At 47.5% G+C, this 18020-nt stretch overlaps 1 protein-coding gene and 1 long non-coding RNA gene across 2 annotated transcripts in view; one reads left to right on the forward strand and one right to left on the reverse strand.

Moving 5' to 3' along the window:
- Positions 1-10041, forward strand: part of YY1 (YY1 transcription factor) — a 27028-nt gene extending 16987 nt beyond the window's left edge. Inside the window, exons 3-5 of the mRNA XM_029237522.1 lie at positions 6103-6163; positions 7883-8041; positions 8874-10041. Coding sequence (XP_029093355.1) covers positions 6103-6163; positions 7883-8041; positions 8874-9056 — 403 coding nt within the window. The 3' untranslated portion in view covers positions 9057-10041. The remainder of the gene's footprint in view (positions 1-6102; positions 6164-7882; positions 8042-8873) is intronic.
- Positions 9748-15471, reverse strand: LOC114904084. The gene is made up of 2 exons (XR_003795851.1): positions 15066-15471; positions 9748-13658 (listed from the first exon to the last, which is right to left on the reverse strand). It is a non-coding gene; the product is annotated as an uncharacterized LOC114904084 (long non-coding RNA).
- Between the last annotated feature and the right edge of the window lie 2549 nt (positions 15472-18020).

Consider the following 18020-nt stretch of genomic DNA (forward strand, 5'->3'; position numbering starts at 1 on the left):
CATTAATTTTTTTAAAATGCACATTAAAAGCTTTGCTCCATAGGTGACAGGGAAATTGGGAGAGGGTGCTGGTGTGGGGTTCAGAGTATGCAGTGTTTGGTTTTAGATGCTGAAGAGACATCCGTGCTGGACTTGAGGTGGATTCAGGAAGTAAGTTAGGGCTAGAGCCGTCTGATGGGGGCCAGCTAAGAGCATGAGAGTGTTCTGTAAATAAGCTCTTGGCGGGGGGCAGTAGGAGGTTTTGGAGAGAAAAGAGTAAAGTCTTGGGAAGGCCCTTGTATTCAGAACCAGTGACAGAGCCAAAGGATCATTCAGACTTAAGAAAATAAGTACAGTGGACTTCCCCTGGCAGTGTAGTGGTTAAGAGTCCGTGCTTCCACCGCAGGGGGCACAGGTTCCACTGCACCTCCCTGGTTAGGGAGCTAATAAGATCCCACATGCTGTGGGGTGCGGCCAAAAAAGAAAAGAAGAGAAAAGAAAAAGGTAAGTACAGCATTCCAAGAGCCAGTAGAGTTTCCAGAAGGGCCAAGAGAGGGAAGAATAAATATTTCTCTAAATAATATATTGTGAAGTAATTCTGGTGGAGGAGCAGAGGGCTGAGGCAAGGTTTTGCAGAGAGGTGGGGCCCATGGGTAGTGAGCAGTAGAAGTAATTAGGTGTTGGTGACCCTTAGCGTTGTTCCCCTTGCTGGAGAATTGGGGCAGCAATCTTAAAGCTTGTCCCCAGTTTTCTGAACAGAAACTCCAGGATGTTTCAGCTCTAAACTCAGGCACATGTCGCTAAAAGCTTCCAGGGAGAAAAGATAGGTCTACAAGAGGATTATAATTAAACCTGAATGAGAATTTTCTTCAACAGCAATAGATAATTAGAAGACAAAGGAGCAGTGTTCTGAGATTTCTGAGGAAAATTATTGTAAACAGAATTCTTGATCCAGCAAAGCTATCAGTCCAACACAAGGGCAAAACAATGACAGTTTTAGACACCTAAGGATTCGTTTTATGTTGCATGCATCCTTTCTGACGAGGTTACTTGAGGGTGTGCTCCAGTATAATGAGGATGAACATCAAAGGGAAGACTTCCTAAAGAATACAGTGAACAGAAAATCAAGAAGACTGCTGTGCAACAGGCTGGAAAACTTGTTCAGTTTAGAATAGGAAGTCAGTGGGTTGTAAGAATTTCTTCAAGAAAAGTCCATTTCATTCAGTAGTGGATAGAATGAGCAAGGAGCTAGAAGATCTTGGTAGTATGGGAAAGAGTCTTCTAAAGAAGAGAAGATAGAAAGTCCATGACAAGCATGGCCTAAAAATGGGGCATAATTTTGACAATATTTAAAGAGAGAACACTCATTTGACTCGACTCTAGGAAAATTCTCTCCTTGGTAACTGAAGCTCTACTGTATTGGACTTGCAGAGCATGAAATATGATCCTAGCACACAGTTAAATTCTTTAGTAAGCATTACTTATGTAATTACCTGAATATAGTGTGTGTTTATTATCTTTTATAATCAGCCTGTTAAAGATTCCATTTTGTATACAGAATAGAATGTAATCTTGCTCCCCTTGACAACATGTACAAAGTAAAGGTACAGGATTTGGGCAGTTGTGAGGTTGGGCTCATTCTCATCCCCATTTTCCATAGTATCTCTTGAAAAGATGAGTAAAACCAAATAAATCTCTCTAATTGGGCAGTGGTGGTGAGAAATAGTTGAGCCTGGAATGCCCTATTCTGTTAGGGCTTCACATTTTGACAATGTAACAGCTGTGAATAGGACTTTCCAGAGACCCCAGAATGGTGACTGGGTCTCAAAGCTGTTGACAAAGAAGCGCCAAGTTTCAAACTGTTGGGGGCCATATCTTCTTGGCTTATAAAAATGCACAGAAGGGCTTTCCTGGTGGCGCAGTGGTTGAGAGTCCGCCTGCCGATGCAGCGGACACGGGTTCGTGCCCCGGTCCGGGAAGATCCCACATGCCGCAGAGCGGCTGGGCCCGTGAGCCATGGCTGCTGAGCCTGCGCGTCTGGAGCCTGTGCTCCACAACGGGAGAGGCCACAACAGTGAGAGGGCCGCGTACCGCAAAAAAACAAAAAAGCACAGAACTTGTTCTCCTGGCCTCCTCTTTTCATCCACCTGCACCCTGTGACTCAGTTCTCATCTTAAGGTGGCATGTTAGTTGCTTTCCCCTCCCCTCCATGTACTGGCATGGTAGGATTCTAGACTGGACTTGGAACTGACCAAAGAATGTTCAGGTTCCTGCTGCACTGAGCCTAGACCGCTTAGTAAATCACTTAGTGTGTGTGAACAGGTATAAGAAATAATGACTTATTTGAAAGTCATGGTATTGTGGATGTGGGACTATGGTGATTTTGTTCTTTCTTGAAATGTGTTTTTAGTAAATACTTCAAAAATTGGTCAGTGGGTGGGACCTAGAGAATTCTGTTCCCTGATTAAATTTTGTGCATTTTTCATTAACTAAACTTAGCCCTTTGGAAACCTTCTGTGCAGGAAGATCAGAATAACAAGGGGTTCGATCAGTCCCGAGTTGGTGGTGGTTTGTTGTTGTGGTTCACTACCCACCCTGAGGCTTTTTCACTGGTTTGATATAAAGATGAAGTGTGATGGTGGAGCTGAAATGCCATAAAACCCCTCAATATCACATGAACGTACACTAAGAGAGAACCCCTTGAACAAACTTTGGCTCGTTTGCCTTAGGCAACACAAAGAAGGGAGGTGAACGGTGCTTGCAGATGGCAGCGCTATTACACAGGGCCTTCTGTCCCGTCAGCACAGCTGGTTCCAGTCTGGAGTCGGCTAAGCTGCTTATTTTCATTCAAGAATCACTTCTTCAGAAATGTTTCATCTTGGCTTCTGGGACATTTACAGATTTAACTTAGTCAGAACTTCTGGTTTACATAACGCCCTGCTGAAAATTGTCCAGGAAATTCCTGCAGTCTGTGGTACTGGTGTCCAGCCTTTACAATGTATGCAGAATGGCAGAGTGTAAAATCAGCAGTCACGTCATAGGGCACATAGTCTCTATTTTTAATTGAACGGGAAACTTCTGTTGCCTACCTGGCTCCTCCATATCATTTCTAATACATGGAGGGGCCTTTCCACGTTACCTGTGCAGTTCTTTCTCAGTCTCTCAGTCCTTTATTTGACAATGGTGGTTTGGAGCCACCAGTACCTTCTGGGCTGTTAAATACAACTGGCATTTTTTTAAGGAATGAACTCAGTTTTGCCTCGGCCCATTTAGCACAGGTTGGCGGTAATAATAGCCGTCATTTCTCAAGAGCTTAACGTGCATCATCTCTTAATTTCCACAGCTCTAAATAGGTAGCATTAATACCTTTTTACAGAATAAAAAAACTGAGGCTGAGAAGTTAAGTGATTTGCTCAAGGTCGTGCAGCTGGTCGAAGCCGGCACCCAGTCACACATCCCATTCCACCTCGCTCACGATGCTAACGCTCTTGTCATCGTCTCCGGGTCCAAGAGCTTTGTAAGCTTCTCAGTCAATGAGAAACTCGTATCTTGGTTGCTTGTGACTGACTAGTTTGGGTGGGTCAAGAAGGTATTCTAAGTAGTAGTATATAATTTTAGTCTTTTTAAAAAATTACTCTCTTTTTTAGGATTTCAAATATATATATTTTTTTATTTTGTAGGTTTATGTACCAATTGTTGCCACAAAGATTTTAATTTTAGTCTTTACTCACAAAACAGAACACTTTCAATCTAGGCACACTTGTTTGGAAAATGCCCTTTTTAGTGTTTGCATTCGAATATAATGTAAAAGGTACCTGCGTATACTGCCTCACTTGCCACTCTGAAGTGAACAAGAGCTTAAGAGTGGCTGCAAGTAAATACCTCCACTTCCTCCTCGAGTCCAAGGGTGTTTGCCCAGATGCGTTTTAAACTCTAATTCTAAAATTAAGTATATTGCTAAATATTAGCACACATTTTAAAAATGACATTTTAAGAAGAAATGCCACTTAATAACATTCAAAAAATGAATCAAGAGTTGGGTGAATGGCACATAGGACTGTTCTCTTTACTTTTGTGTATATTTGAAATTTTCCATGATAAAAAAAAATTAAGTTCCTAGGAATGAATTTAAGAAAATTTGTGAGGTCTGGGGATACTCGTAGGTAACTGGGCCACACCTATCCTACGGTCATAGGCATTTCACTGCCACTGTCCCCACGTTCAAACCCTAAGGCGGGTGGAAGAGGGGAAAAAGGTTGTCAGTACGACGTATTTGTCAACCCAGTGAATGTGTTTTTAAAGTCAGAGTTTTTTGTTTTTGAGATAATTTGCATACAGTAAAATTCACCTCTTTTAGGTTAGTACCATTCTATGAATTTGGACAATCATGTAGTTATCTTCACAGCCAGGACAGCATTTGAGTGGAATCATCAAAGAGTAAACATCTTAATTGGGAAGGTTGAAGCTTGGTTCTTAATATACAGTTCTTATTATTAACATTTGATTGGTGTAGAACCCTGTCGTATGAATCACTATTATTTTTCAGACTCTGTTATTATAACCTCCAGGTGGCGCAGTGGCACCAAATTTTTGTCGTACCTGGTTTTGTGAACTCAGACCCAAACTCTCTTTAAGGTAACATAGGCTAGTTCAGAGCCCTGTACACAGCAGGCACTTAGAAAATGTTTGCTAACTGATGTGGTAATCTTCCAAGTACAAGAAAGAACAAGTACCTACACGGTTGGACTGGGGAGGATACCAGACTGAAAACGTTCTCTTAGAATTCCAAGTAGGAAATTTGTACTGTCTTGAACAAACTCCTTAGAGATAAGTTATAGGTACCAGATGAATTGTTTCACCTCTGCTCATCCAGGATGTGGAAAGTTTAAGGAGGTGATTTCATGAGTTCAGGTTTTATAAAGTAAGGAGCCTCAGGGAATCCTTTTCTCAGATCAAGAGTGAAGAAGGATGATACTGTTAGGGCCTTTGCTCCCTTCAAGACGACAGCAGCAGTCTTTCATAGTAAAAGAGGGGTGGTAAGTGAGCCTGCTCTCAGGGAGCATCAGCTTAGTTGTGTATTAAATATGCATCCTCATACAGGAGTGTGAGATGGCAAAACTAGGGACAAGAACATCGGTTTCAGAGATTTTAAATCTTTTTTTCTAGTTTTTCTAGGAACTCTTAATTTCTCACCCTCTACCACACACAGATCTTTAGGGAGTTTTGGAGAGAAAGTTTTGACAAAAGACCAAAGGTTGGTTCAGTGAAAATAGCAGGTAGGTAAGTTACCGAATAAGCAAGCTCTGGGTAGTAACTCCACAAGCAGGGCTCTCCCTGACTGCCCAAGTGGTCAAAACTATAATCTCCCTCCCATCACCACCAACACCAAAACTAATAGTATGATAAAAATTAAACAGTGTGAAAAGGTTTGGGGGTGTTCCCGCCAGTCCCTAGGGGCTCCTCCCCAGAGTAACCAATACTCACAGTTTGCTGTGTTTCCTTCTAGAGCTATTATACATATATGTATATAAATAATTCTCTGTTTAAAAGGACTTTTCTGTACCCTTTTTTAAAAAGAGTCTGTTATAAAGATCATTTCTGTCAGTATAAGGTGGACAACCCCCCCCTTTTTTAAGCAGTTGTACAGGACATATAGTTTTAAGACCCCCCTCCCATATCTTCCTTTTTTAAAGCACCCGTACTATCACAGCAGCTGCTTTTGGATACCTCACTTTGCTCCCGCTAGGAGTTTCATCTGTGGTTTTGGGGCTGTTGGTCTTTTTTATTTTTTAAAGAGTTTGGGGAAAAGAGCAGATACTTAAATCATACAGCTCACAGTGCCATCCTGAGCTGCACCAGCTTATTAGCTGCGAGACCACAGGCAGCCACTCGTCCTGTTTGTGCTTGAGAACACTTACCTGTAGGTTGGAAGAGTGCTTCTTCACGGTCGCAGGTCCTCGGAGAATGTGAGTTTTCTCATCCCTTCCCCTTCACGGAAGCATGTTGTAATCTTAGTTTTTGTACCTATAGGGAAAGCATTTTAGGGACTATATGATTTATGCCAGATGAGTCTACCCATTCCTACAAACCTCTCTCTCTTTTTTTCCCCCCCCCTTTGGTAAGAATGAAGCCAAGAAAAATTAAAGAAGATGATGCTCCAAGAACAATAGCTTGCCCTCATAAAGTAAGTAATGCTAGGGGGAAAGTGTTCATTACTGTGAATGAAGTTTTAGAGAGCTTATAAGAAATCGCACTTTTTATTTCCATCTTCATAATGGAGATTCAGTGAGGAACTATAATCTGGTTTCTAAATTCAAGAGACTGTATTTTGTGATGTAAGTATTGTTGTTCCATAAAGGCCACTTAAATTTAAGTACCATTAAATGGGGTTACTGTAGGGTGCCAGTGTTTTTATTATCACTGTGTACTGAATATACTGTTAGGATTTTATTCTTTTTGGATTGTTAAACAAGTCAGTCTTAAGACATTGGGTTGTGCCTCACCCATGGACCTTTATGGGACTGTGGGCTCCTTATGGAAATTTGGAAATCATTTTGGATGTTGCTGAAGTGACCCTAATAAGACTTCATCATTTCCTTCACAATTTTAATTTACCCTGTTAATTGTGTGTTGCTAGGGAGTACTTAATTGTTTTCAAATGTGGCTATTTATTAGTCTTTAATGATAGCCTAAAAAGTACTTTGAGATATTGATTGGGTCTGTTTTAAACTTAATTGGAGGTGAAAATAAAGTATCAAGTAGGTGGTACAGAAAAACAGGAGGGGAGAGATTTTGAATGGAGTAAAAAATTTAAAAAGACAACAACAACAATTGGAGAAGGATAAATTTACTTTCATGGTCTCACCTCTGATGGCTGTGCACCCATAAGTTCTTTTTGTCTCTTTTTTTAATGTTCTTGCTGTGGAAATTTTGATATGTAAAAGCATTTCTGTTGAGGCCAAATACTAATAAGCATTTGAAAACAGTTATGCCTTAAGTGCTCGTCTTTTCTCTAGCTTCTCTCTGTACTTCTTTTCCAGAAAGATTTTTTTTTTTTCCAATTCCATTTTCTGGATGGAAACTCAGCCTAGGGGTCAAGGTGAAAAATCTGTGGTGCCCCACCCCCTCCCCCCCCACCCCCCTTGCCTGCGAAGCTGTGCAGTGTTGACTCGTGCTGTCCTTCTGTCCTGCTGTCTGATCATTTCCCCATTCACTCCATTATTGGGCAACAACTGCAGAAGAAATGGTGCAGGACATGCTTCTCCCGAGCATCGCCTACTCATCTACCTCCCCCCCTGCTCTGGTATCAGTTTACCTGCTTCTTTTCCTAGTGTCTCACAAAATAAATTTCTTCTGTAGTTGCCATTCCTTGGAGACCCTCTTGCTTCTTTCTCTGTCAAGAAGGGGAAAGAGGCAAAGAGAGAAGAGGGAACAGTAGGCGATGGAGAATGACAGCCCATTCTTGCAGCACAGAATACGGGGCCCACCAAAGGTAGTGGTGGACTGCCGTCATCTTAACTCCGTTTCTCTCAGTGCTTCTGTTACTTCATCTGGGGGCGTAGCCGGGTGAGGCGGCCGTGGTGTAGCCGGCAGCCAGGGTGTCTGGGTTCTACTCCCAGCCTGGCTCCTACTAGTAGCGTGACCTTGGGCAAGTCTACTTAAAGACATCTCTAAGCCTCAGTTTCCTCACTGTAAAACAGAAGTTTGCATTACATGTTAAGGCCTTTTTCAGCTGTTTTTTTGGTTTTTTTGTCGTAAATAATATTTCTACTGTAATATGAAGTAAAATGTATGTGGGGAGGTTGGGAGGGTCGTTGTATTGTGTCAGTGAAGGCTGTCAGGCGGTAGAATCGTTTGTAACAGTTTGCAGTGTGAACCACTAAGCTTCTCTCTCTGTTCCAAGGGCTGCACAAAGATGTTCAGGGATAACTCTGCCATGAGAAAACATCTGCACACCCACGGCCCCAGAGTCCACGTCTGTGCAGAGTGTGGCAAAGCTTTTGTTGAGAGCTCAAAACTAAAACGACACCAACTGGTTCATACTGGAGAGAAGCCCTTTCAGGTAGAGCCAGCCCTCCTCCCCTCCGCTGTCCCCGCAGGTGTAGGCAGGGCGGCAGCCTGCTGGAGAGACGCCGCTCAGAGAGGCCACAGTGGGGTCCTGGTGACTCACTCGGGGGGCTGCCCCAGCTCTCGCCTCCGCTGCGTGTGATCTGTGTGGTACCAGAGACGGGATGTATCGAGGTGTTTCTGGAGTGTACTTGACGTCAGGAGAAACACGGGATTGCTCGAGAGCAAGCCTAAAACAGAAGTTCTCATGTGTTCACTGCGGGATTAAAGCAATTTACTTGCTGTAGTTAACTTATTTTTTATAGTATATTGAACTGCTAATTGACAGGGAACTTCTAAAATTTTTGCTGTAAGAGAGTAACCTTGAAAATAGTGTTTATTGCCTTGTTTTTAGAAGCCCATGAACAAGTGAACGAATTAGCAGTGCAGCTGGTAAATCTAACATGGTTCTTTTTGATACTTGACACCAGAAACCTTCCTAACCGTTTGTCTCTTATTATTTGAAATATTTATACAAATGTTAGGACCCTAACATAAGATTTAGGAAGATTCTCGCTGTTTTGCTGAATGTTTCTCTTATGTTGTAGTTAAACAATTCATGAGGGCTATGCATGGGTCCTAGGAGTTGTCTGGGCAGAGTTACAGCTCCCTGCCCCCTAATTTAGACTGTATCTCAAAAGCTTCCCCCCAGGGCAGGGCAGGGCAAGGAGGGGCAGGGAGGAGCGAGTGAGGTAGAAGAGGTAGGCTGCTCTCCCCCCAGCAGTGAGCTGCCCCCTCCCGGGCCTAGTCGGAGTCTGAGCGGGTTGTCTCTGGTCTCTCCTCGACAGTGCACGTTCGAAGGCTGCGGGAAACGCTTTTCACTGGACTTCAATTTGCGCACACATGTGCGAATCCATACCGGAGACAGGCCCTATGTGTGCCCCTTCGACGGTTGTAATAAGAAGTTTGCTCAGTCGACTAACCTGAAATCTCACATCTTAACACATGCTAAGGCCAAAAACAACCAGTGAGAAGAAGAGAGAGAAGACCCTTCTCAGCCTCGGGAAGCATCTTCCAGGAGTGTGATTGGGAATAAATATGCCTCTCCTTTGTATATTGTTTCTAGAAAAGAATTTTAAAAATGAATCCTACATACCCAAGGGACATGTTTTGATAAAGTAGTAAAAATTAAAAAAAAAAAACTTTAATAAGATGACATTGCTAAGATGCTCTATCTTGCTCTGTAATCTCGTTTCAAAAACACGGTGTTTTTGTAAAGTGTGGTCCCAACAGGAGGACAATTCATGAACTTCGCATCAAAAGACAATTCTTTATACAACAGTGCTAAAAATGGGACTTCTTTTCACACTCTTATAAATATGAAGCTCACCTGTTGCTTACAATTTTTTAATTTTGTATTTTCCAAGTGTGCATATTGTACACTTTTTGGGGATATGCTTAGTAATGCTATGTGTGATTTTTCTGGAGGTTGATAACTTTGCTTGCAGTAGATTTTCTTTAAAAGAATGGGCAGTTACATGCATACTTCAAAAGTATTTTCCTGTAAAAAAAAAAAGTTATATAGGTTTTGTTTGCTATCTTAATTTTGGTTGTATTCTTTGATGTTAACACATTTTGTATAATTGTATCGTATAGCTGTATTGAATCATGTAGTATCAAAATATTAGATGTGATTTAATAGTGTTAATCAATTTAAACCCATTTTAGTCACTTTTTTTTTTCCGAAAAATACTGCCAGATGCTGATGTTCAGTGTAATTTCTTTGCCTGTTCAGTTACAGAAAGTGGTGCTCAGTCGTAGAATGTATTGTACCTTTTAACACCTGATGTGTACATCCCGTGTAACAGAAAGGGCAACAATAAAATAGCAATCCTACAGAAAGAATATGGCAGAAAAAGATCTGTAAGCACAGTCTTATTTCCTTTCGTTGTCCAGAATAATTATAATTCTTGAGCCTCCCAGAAATTGGAAGTTAAATAAAGCAACTCAAGTTTCCTTTATTTTGCACTCAATTATAGTGACTTGTGATTAAAGCGATGCATGGATATTTTAATACTTCCCATGTGTACTGAATTCTGAGAGAGTAGGTAACAGGCATCCCGAGTTAAGGAACTACCTCAGAGTACCCCACACCAGGCCCGTTGGTAATAGGATTTTGATTTTAGCTCCCCCAGCAAACGTGTGACCGAAGCAGTTTGTGCTACCCTGGCCTGTGTGTGTTCTCAAGGTAAGGTGTTACCTGGCAGGGGACGCGAGCAGAGGGGAGACCAGGCATTTCCATTGCTCAGGCCGCCTTCAGGGCAACTCCCGCAGGTCCTGGCTTGTCTAACAGGAAACGCTTATGGTTATTGGCTATTTGGTTTGAGAGCCTTGGTTCCTCCATCTAGTGGAATCTTTCAACGCTAGCACATTGTAGCAGTTGAGCGCCAGTAGCTTACTTTTGTGCTTCTAAATAAATGGATACTGAGTGCAGATTGGCAAGGTGATTTGGTTATTAAGAAAACTGTACTCAATGAGTACTTTACCTCTCACATTGTGACCTCTTAAATGTACGATTATAATTTTTGGATTTTACTTAGAGTCAAATATCAAACTCATGAGACTATTTTATAAACTGCCATGATACAGCAAAATCCCATTTATTCAAAATGCAAACATACTGTGTGTCTTTGTGCTGTATGCTTGACTCTGCAAAGTAATTGACGGACTAGCTAATACCAGAGATTCAGGTACAAGACGTCCAGGACATCATCAGGTCAAAAACAGAGCCCTGTCTCTTACAGCTTCTCCATTGGTCCTATACAGGAGGATTGGTGACCTAATGACAGTGACCCTGTGGCCCTCCGGAATTTTGAAGTGCCTTCTGAATCATAGATGAAAAATTTAACTTGAGACACTTTTTTCTATTTGTTCAGAATCTGTTATCCATTGAGTAGTTTGATGGAACTGAGTTAATCAGAAGACCCCAGCTGTTCTCTGGGTAAGCCAGGCTTTGCTGTATCTGGCAGTCAGGAGAGAGGTAAGCCCATGGCAGAGGTCCCCTTCAAAGCTGAGCGTCCCAGTGCGAACCTGTGGTTCTTTGACTAGACCTGGGGCAGAGGCCTCCACCACCGCCCGTGGTGTCAGTGCCCGTGCTTCCCTCCCCACCCCACCATCGGGTGAGCAGTCCCCCGGTGGCTGCGTTAGGCATCTGGAGCTGCATCACCCTCACCCAGCATTGTGCCACACTGGAGCCTGGTCCTGGCACCGTCCTCAGGACTCCTGCCCAAGGGCCCACGGCAAGACAGACTTGTGCTGTGGGGAAGTCTCCCCGGCAGCCCCGAGAGCCATGTCATGACCTACAGAAGCCAGGCTCCTGAGTTGGAGGGAGGTCCCTCTTCCTCTGTGCCTTGACCCCTTGGGGGATACCTTTGGTCATCTCTTCTGTCCCTTTCTGTCTCTGAGTGGAATAGCCATCGCTCCCCTTGACTCTTTTCTCTGTTCACGTGTTTGCTCTCAATCTGCAGTTAATTTGTGAAAGGCATTTCATTGGGCATTTGAGGAAAATTTAATGCCCAAGCTCCTCATTGACATAGCACTCTCAACACCAGTAGTGTAGGAAACTCATAAATGAGCAGCAGCTTACAGAGTAGGGGTAGTTCTCCTTGGGTATAACATACCCATTTTGCTCGTGGTTAGAATTTATAATTTTGGTAAAGATGTAATTTACTAAAATTTAAAATCATGTTCTCACAGTGAGTCAATTGTCTTGAGGATTAATCTGATTTATAAGTAATACTGATAGACATATTTTCTTACATCTGAGCTGAAATAAATGCATGTTTCTAGCATATATAAAAACTCCAGAGGATAAGTTTACATTTAACAAGATGTTGTTTTCTATTTTTGGATTTATTATTTTCCCCTTTTTTTGGTGGTAGGGGTTTAGGGGGAAGCATAATATTTGTATAAAGAACTGTCACCCCAGAGTGACATTTATTTTCCAAGGTGACATTGAGCTCTCTGTTGGTTTCATATGGTGTTTGTGTGCTGTGCGCCTAGGTTCAAGGCCTGCGGATTTGAGGAAAATCAAAGTTCTTGTGTTTTTTTTTTTTATTTGGTTTTCACGTACATTCTTTTAAATGTCGATTATTTTGCTAAATTTGAGTAAAGCGAGACCCGTTGGATAGTACCCTGGACGCCTGATGGTGTTGCTGAGTTCTGGTTTGTTTCTTCATGATCTGTGAGACCCTTCATTCAGCAGGGCGCCTGTAGAGACCGCGGCTCTGTCTGAGCAGCTGTTGAAGCTCTTTCAGGAGGTTTACTGCTGCCGGCGCTGCTTAGCCAGGCTTACCTACTGTACCTTAACCTCAGGGTCGGTTTCTGTGGCGCAGGGAGCCCTGGTCTCTCTACGTTTTTGAGTTGGAACCCTGATAATCCACCCGCACAACAGCTACAGGCAGAGAACGCGGATCCCTTCTTGTGTCTGGTTCTTCTGGTTTGGGACCGGCATGCTTAGTAAGGCCACGTTGCTAATCCTCAGTTCCTTCTATATTCTTGACATCTGACCGCCAGCAAAAGCCAGGACCCCAGAGGGCGGAGCAGTGGCGAGAGCTGAAGCGGTTCGTGGGTGTCCGCTGGACGCCGGGGCCGCACCGCGAGGCTCCCTCTCCCTGCGCCCCCCTCCCGCCCGCCCCGTGCCTGCCACTGGATGGCCTTGACCCTGGCCTCCCGGGCACCTGACCGCAGAGCCCCTTGCCCTGGCTCCCGTTGGCAGCGGTGCAAGTGCAGCACATCGTCAGAGCTCAGACCCGGCAGGTCCAGGCAGGTGTGTTCCACCCTAACTTTGACCCCAAGAGGTTGAGGAGGAGGCGCGACCCCCCAAGCTGTGCTTCCTCGCAGCCGAGGTCGCGCGCTCCACAGTCTGCTCCTCCACTTAACAGAGGGTGGCCTCGGGGTCCCTCGCGCCTGCGCAGAAGCACTTGACTGCGTGGCTGGCTAGGTCTCCTGCACCGCAGCTTCCTGACCTTTATGGGCCTTGACTGTCACTGCCCGGACTGTGCGGACTGTGGTGCGGACTGTGCTCGGGTTCCCTGGTTGCCTGAAGGCCTGTAAGTACGGGCCCTTCAGAGCCACGGCAGCAGGCAGGAGGGGCGGGCCCTCCACGAGTGGGCGTGTCCTGCCAAAGGCTTCCGGTGTCTGTGCTCATGCCCGAGTGGTGTCCGGAGGGCCGGAGAGGATGTTTGCTGGAGCTGGGGCTGGATGGAGACCTGATGGGGGGGGGGGCGGCGTGCGGTTGGCACACTTCATGCGCTCCCATTGGAAAACCCGGAAGTGATAGAACGTTGGCGTTAGGTCAGCAGGCAAATCAAAATTCCCACAGGTTGGTCACCCGGGCCCCCAGGTCTTCAGCCAGCATTCGGGGAGTCCGCAGAGGAAGGTGGGTGTGGTGACATCACATTCATCTAAAGCGCGATGATTGGTTTTCCACAAAGTGGCAGGTTTGATCAAATTGACTGCTTTTCGTTCAAGGCACTCAGACGCCGTAAGAAACAGCCTTGGGATGTCATAGGGAGGGGGCCAGTCGCTGTGCTGTATTCTGTTTGCTGCTCTATCTGGGGGCTGCACGATGTCTGCATACAGTATGGAGGGGGAAAGGGCATCAGTACCAAACAATAACCTTTATTTCTACAACATCCAAAACTGGTATGAGGCTCTGTTATCTACAGATGGTGATTGGTTAAACTATTTTCATAGAACAATTCTGTTTTTATTCACTTTCTGGTAACTTCTGTAGGCCCTGGTTCAAGGACTTAGCATTGCGTCTCATGTACATCTTTTTCTTAAATGTTCTTTGCCATTTCTGGAATTGTCCTTGGTTTTTCCTTAGCTCATAGGTCATAGATGCAGAAATATTATAGTATTTAAGGCATCCGCATCAAATGGCTTTGCATCCAGAAAAACATTTAACAATAACTCAGTTTGAAGCACCAAGCATGTGTAACATGGCTCTATAAACTATAATAAACGCATAATATTGTTAAGCTTTTTAACGCCTGTGCTTCTTGTTTGTTCCTCAACCTCTAAGCCACCTCTTTCCTGAGTTTCATTACACAGTGCAACTGGCCGTAAGCTCCCGCTTGGTCTGCGGCTGCCTCAGCTGCCCGGGGCAGATCCTTGTGGGTTTCCCTCTGGCACAGGAATGGGAACCCCTAGGATTCAATCTTTCTCGTGTTAAGAAATGCTTTCATAACATAACCTCAACTCCAAGATGGACTAATGGGCCAGAAGGAGTTTAAATGAGAACCTCACCCGCTTTTCTTTTCTTTTCTTTTTTTTTTTTTTTAAGAATTCAGAACCTTTAAGACCCAGAGCATGGTTTCAGGCCGTAGTAAACAGCAACATTATTATAACTTGTCGTTTTTCTTTTTTGGGTTTTTTCTTGGCCATGTGGCACGTGGGATCCTAGTTCCCAGACCAGGGGTCGAACCTGTGCCCCGTGCAGTGGAAGCGTGGAGTCTTAACCACTGGACCGCCAGGGAAGTCCCTTCACCTAATTTTTTTTTTTTTTTTTGCGGTACGCGGGCCTCTCACTGTCGTGGCCTCTTCTGTTGCGGAGCACAGGCTCCGGACGCGCAGGCTCAGTGGCCATGGCTCACGGGCCCAGCCGCTCCGCGGCATGTGGGATCTTCCCGGACCGGGGCACGAACCCGTGTCCCCTGCATCGGCAGGCGGACTCTCAAGCACTGCGCCACCAGGGAAGCCCTCACCTACTTTTTAGAGGGCACAGCCAAATGAAATTCTCATGCACTTGGGTCCATGACCCTCACTCAGTGTTAGTTCTGGAAGCTTCTGTGCCAAAAAGAAAAGCTTACTAAAACTGAGATAGACTCTTTAACACTTGGTAAATATACTGAGAACTAGATAGGATTTAGGGACTGGGGAACGAAATACTCCCCCACCCTCACCCAGCTAGGCTCCTGTGGCTGATGTACTGCAGATCAAGGCTTATTGTTACCCCTTAATTCATGTGACTTTACCTCCTCTTTGCTAATGATGGAGGGGCTGCTGACAGAACGTGGCTGAGGGGGCACGTCCACGTGAGGCCCAGACTGCTGAGTGAAGGGCCAAGGTCGAGCTGAGCCGAGGAGCAGCCATGGTGAAAAACTGTGCGCATCTTCAGGTGTGAGACGGGAAGGACCTCGGATTGTTGAGGGCTTTGGCGTTGCTTTCTGTGGGCACCCCCAGATAACAGCGAGACCAGTGTCCCTCCTTTGCACGTGCCTGTACCTCCACCTGGCGAAAATACCATTTGTTGAGAGCTGTGCCCAGGACCGTGCCCGGCATTGTGAACACCCTTTCAGTCATTCCTCCAAACTGCTCTTGGAGGAATTCCACAGATCACCCCGTGCCATGGATGAGGGGCACTGGTGAAGGTTCGGGCAGCCGCAAGTCAAAACCCAGGCTACCTGGCTCCCAGCGGCACTCTGTTTGCCCCGGAACCCTCAGCCTGAGTTCATCTCCAACCCCCTTTCAAAGAAGCCCTGGTCCCTGTCTGTGGTGGACGCCATGGCCTCTGGGCTCCCAGCTAGGCAGCCTCTCTGGCTCTTAGAAGAGAGCATCTCCTGGTCCTGGATCTGGCTCTCCAGGACTCCCACTGCCAGCAGTGTTTCAGCTCCTAGATCTGGCCCCTGCGGCCTGCCGTCACTGCCCTGCCAGGCTCCAGCGTGGGAGCTGTCACCGCACCGGAACCTCCAGTGACTCCCTGCTTGTACCCGGTAAAACCCGAAGCCCCAGCCCCGACCTACTTTCCCAGCCTCTTGCCTCCCTCTTGGAGGTTTTCATTTCCAAAGCTTCCCTGTCTTTGAATTGCCAGGTTTATTCATTCCGCTGAGCACCAATGATGTGTCACGCCCCGTTTCAGGTGCTGATGGAACCGCACTAACTAAGGGTACTAGGATTACATCTAGTAGAGGAGATGGCAAGAGATGATAAAAGATAAGTATGGGGGGTGCTGTGAAAGAAAAGAGAGGAAGGGGCTGGGGAGGGAGGGCAGCCTCAGGGCAGGAGGCCCCAAGGAAGGGCGTGCTTGCCTGGCTGGAAGCGACCTGCAAGCTGCCTCTTTTCCATCGCCTTCTGCAACGTGTTGCTTATGTACTGGATCCCCCGAGTGTCCCCGGAGCTGGTGGCCAGAGAACCTCTCCAGCTCTGCCCACCACTCCCCCGCACCCCAGGCTCTGCCATGGCGAGTTCAGGCTCTGGTCCCAGGTCCCACGCTGGCTCGCACCTCCGGCTTTGGAGCAGCTCGGCCGTGGGGGGGCCGCGGGTGGGGCGGGGGTCGCGTCCGGGCTGGTGGGGACAGGTGCGCGCGTGTGCAGCGTTGAGGTGCCAGGACCCCGAAAGCCAGCTCCCCTGGAGACGCCTGGCCGTTTCGGGAGCCCGAGTGCCGTGGGAAGCTTAGGGGCCCTCCGCCTCGGCACCCCATGGCCCCCATTCCCGCCGCGGGCCAGGGGGAGGGGACACGGTGGTTGGAAAGGCCTTGGCATTCGACCAACACGAAGGGCACATGACCTTGGGCCTGTTGACCTTGGGCCTCAGGAGCTTCGTCTTCCTGGATGGAAGATGGGAGGCCTGCTCCACCGTGAGGGGCCGGCAGGGGGACCAGGGGCCAGCCTCGGAGTCCAGGAGGAGGAGGCACCCGCCCTCCAGGGACCAAAGGCAGGAGGGGAGTGGGCGCTCGGCTGGCCCCCAGGAGAGGCCGGGAGGGCGGTCGGGGGGGCGTCGGGGGGTCATCTGAGCGGGCCTGGGGCTGGAAGGGCTCCTGGCACACGTCCAGACCAGGGAGAGGGCGGTGCCTGCCCGTGGAGGGTGGGGCAGGGGGAGCAGCGGCCCCAGGAGGCCTGGCCACCTCGGCTGAAGTCAGGACCTGTATCGGGAGGGTGGGAGACGCTGAGGCTTCAGTGAGGGGGGCGTGGGAGCCCCCCAGGCCAGCGCTGCTTTGTCTCCGTCACCCTCCTTCCGTGGGCCAGGGGCTGGGCTGCTCATCTTCCCTCCCCCCCAGCCCCGCTCTGCTGCAGTCACCCCCTTTTAGTGCCAGGCCACGGGCTCCCCACCACCCCTGGTGACCTCAGCATTTCTCCTAGGATGGCCCACCCCCGTCTGGCCTGTCTGTTCCTTGGCTTCTTCCTCCTGATGACCCCACCCCTGAATGCCACTGCCATGGCTGCCCCCAAATTGCCTTGTCTCCACTGACACCCGCCCCCTCCAGTCTGTCCCTGGGCGTCCTGCTCTCTGATTGCCACTCCTGCCTCAGCCTGCAGGCTGCCAGCAGATCACCCATCGCCATTTGGCCACTCAGCCCCATGTCCCGGCTTCACTCTCCTGCATCCTTGCCTTCCCTGCCTCTGCATAGGCTCAGCTCCCAGCAGCCTTAGCTAGTGTGCCCTGGTCACGGTGGACACTGCCTCCCCCACGGAGCCCGGGTGGGTGCCATGAGGTCAGGGTCTGGGTACCAACGCAGCAAGGGAGTTGAGACCAAGGCTCACACAGAGTGGGTGGGTGCTGGCCTGTCCCAGGCTCCTCTGCTACTCGAACTGCCACTCCAACCGCAGAACTTGACGAGTCGGCCGCCAGGAGTCGGTGGGGCGGGTAGGGTGGGAGCCCAGGCTGATCCTGGTTCTTGTGAAGCTCCCGCCGGTGGGTGGAGGACGGCCGGTCGCCGTGAGGGCTGTGGGCCCACAGGGCCTGGGGCTCTGGCCTTGTGACCCTGGACAGGGCCCCCCGCCCCCCACCGGTGTCCTCTGTTGGGCTCTTGGGAGTATTAAAGGGTGTGTGTGTGCAAAGGGCTGATCCGTCGTTCCTGCAGTCACAGGAGCCCGCCCCCCATGGGGGAGCCATGAAGGCCCCAGCTCTGTGTGGGGCGAGGGGCTTTTGACCAGGAGAATTGATTACGTCAGTGAAGGCAGGCCAGGTCGGGCCAGTGAGGACAGTGTCAG

The sequence above is a fragment of the Monodon monoceros genome, unplaced genomic scaffold, assembly GCF_005190385.1.
Source record: "Monodon monoceros isolate NGI ecotype Baffin Bay Population unplaced genomic scaffold, NGI_Narwhal_1 Super_Scaffold_21, whole genome shotgun sequence".
In the NCBI taxonomy this organism is placed as follows: domain Eukaryota; kingdom Metazoa; phylum Chordata; class Mammalia; order Artiodactyla; family Monodontidae; genus Monodon; species Monodon monoceros.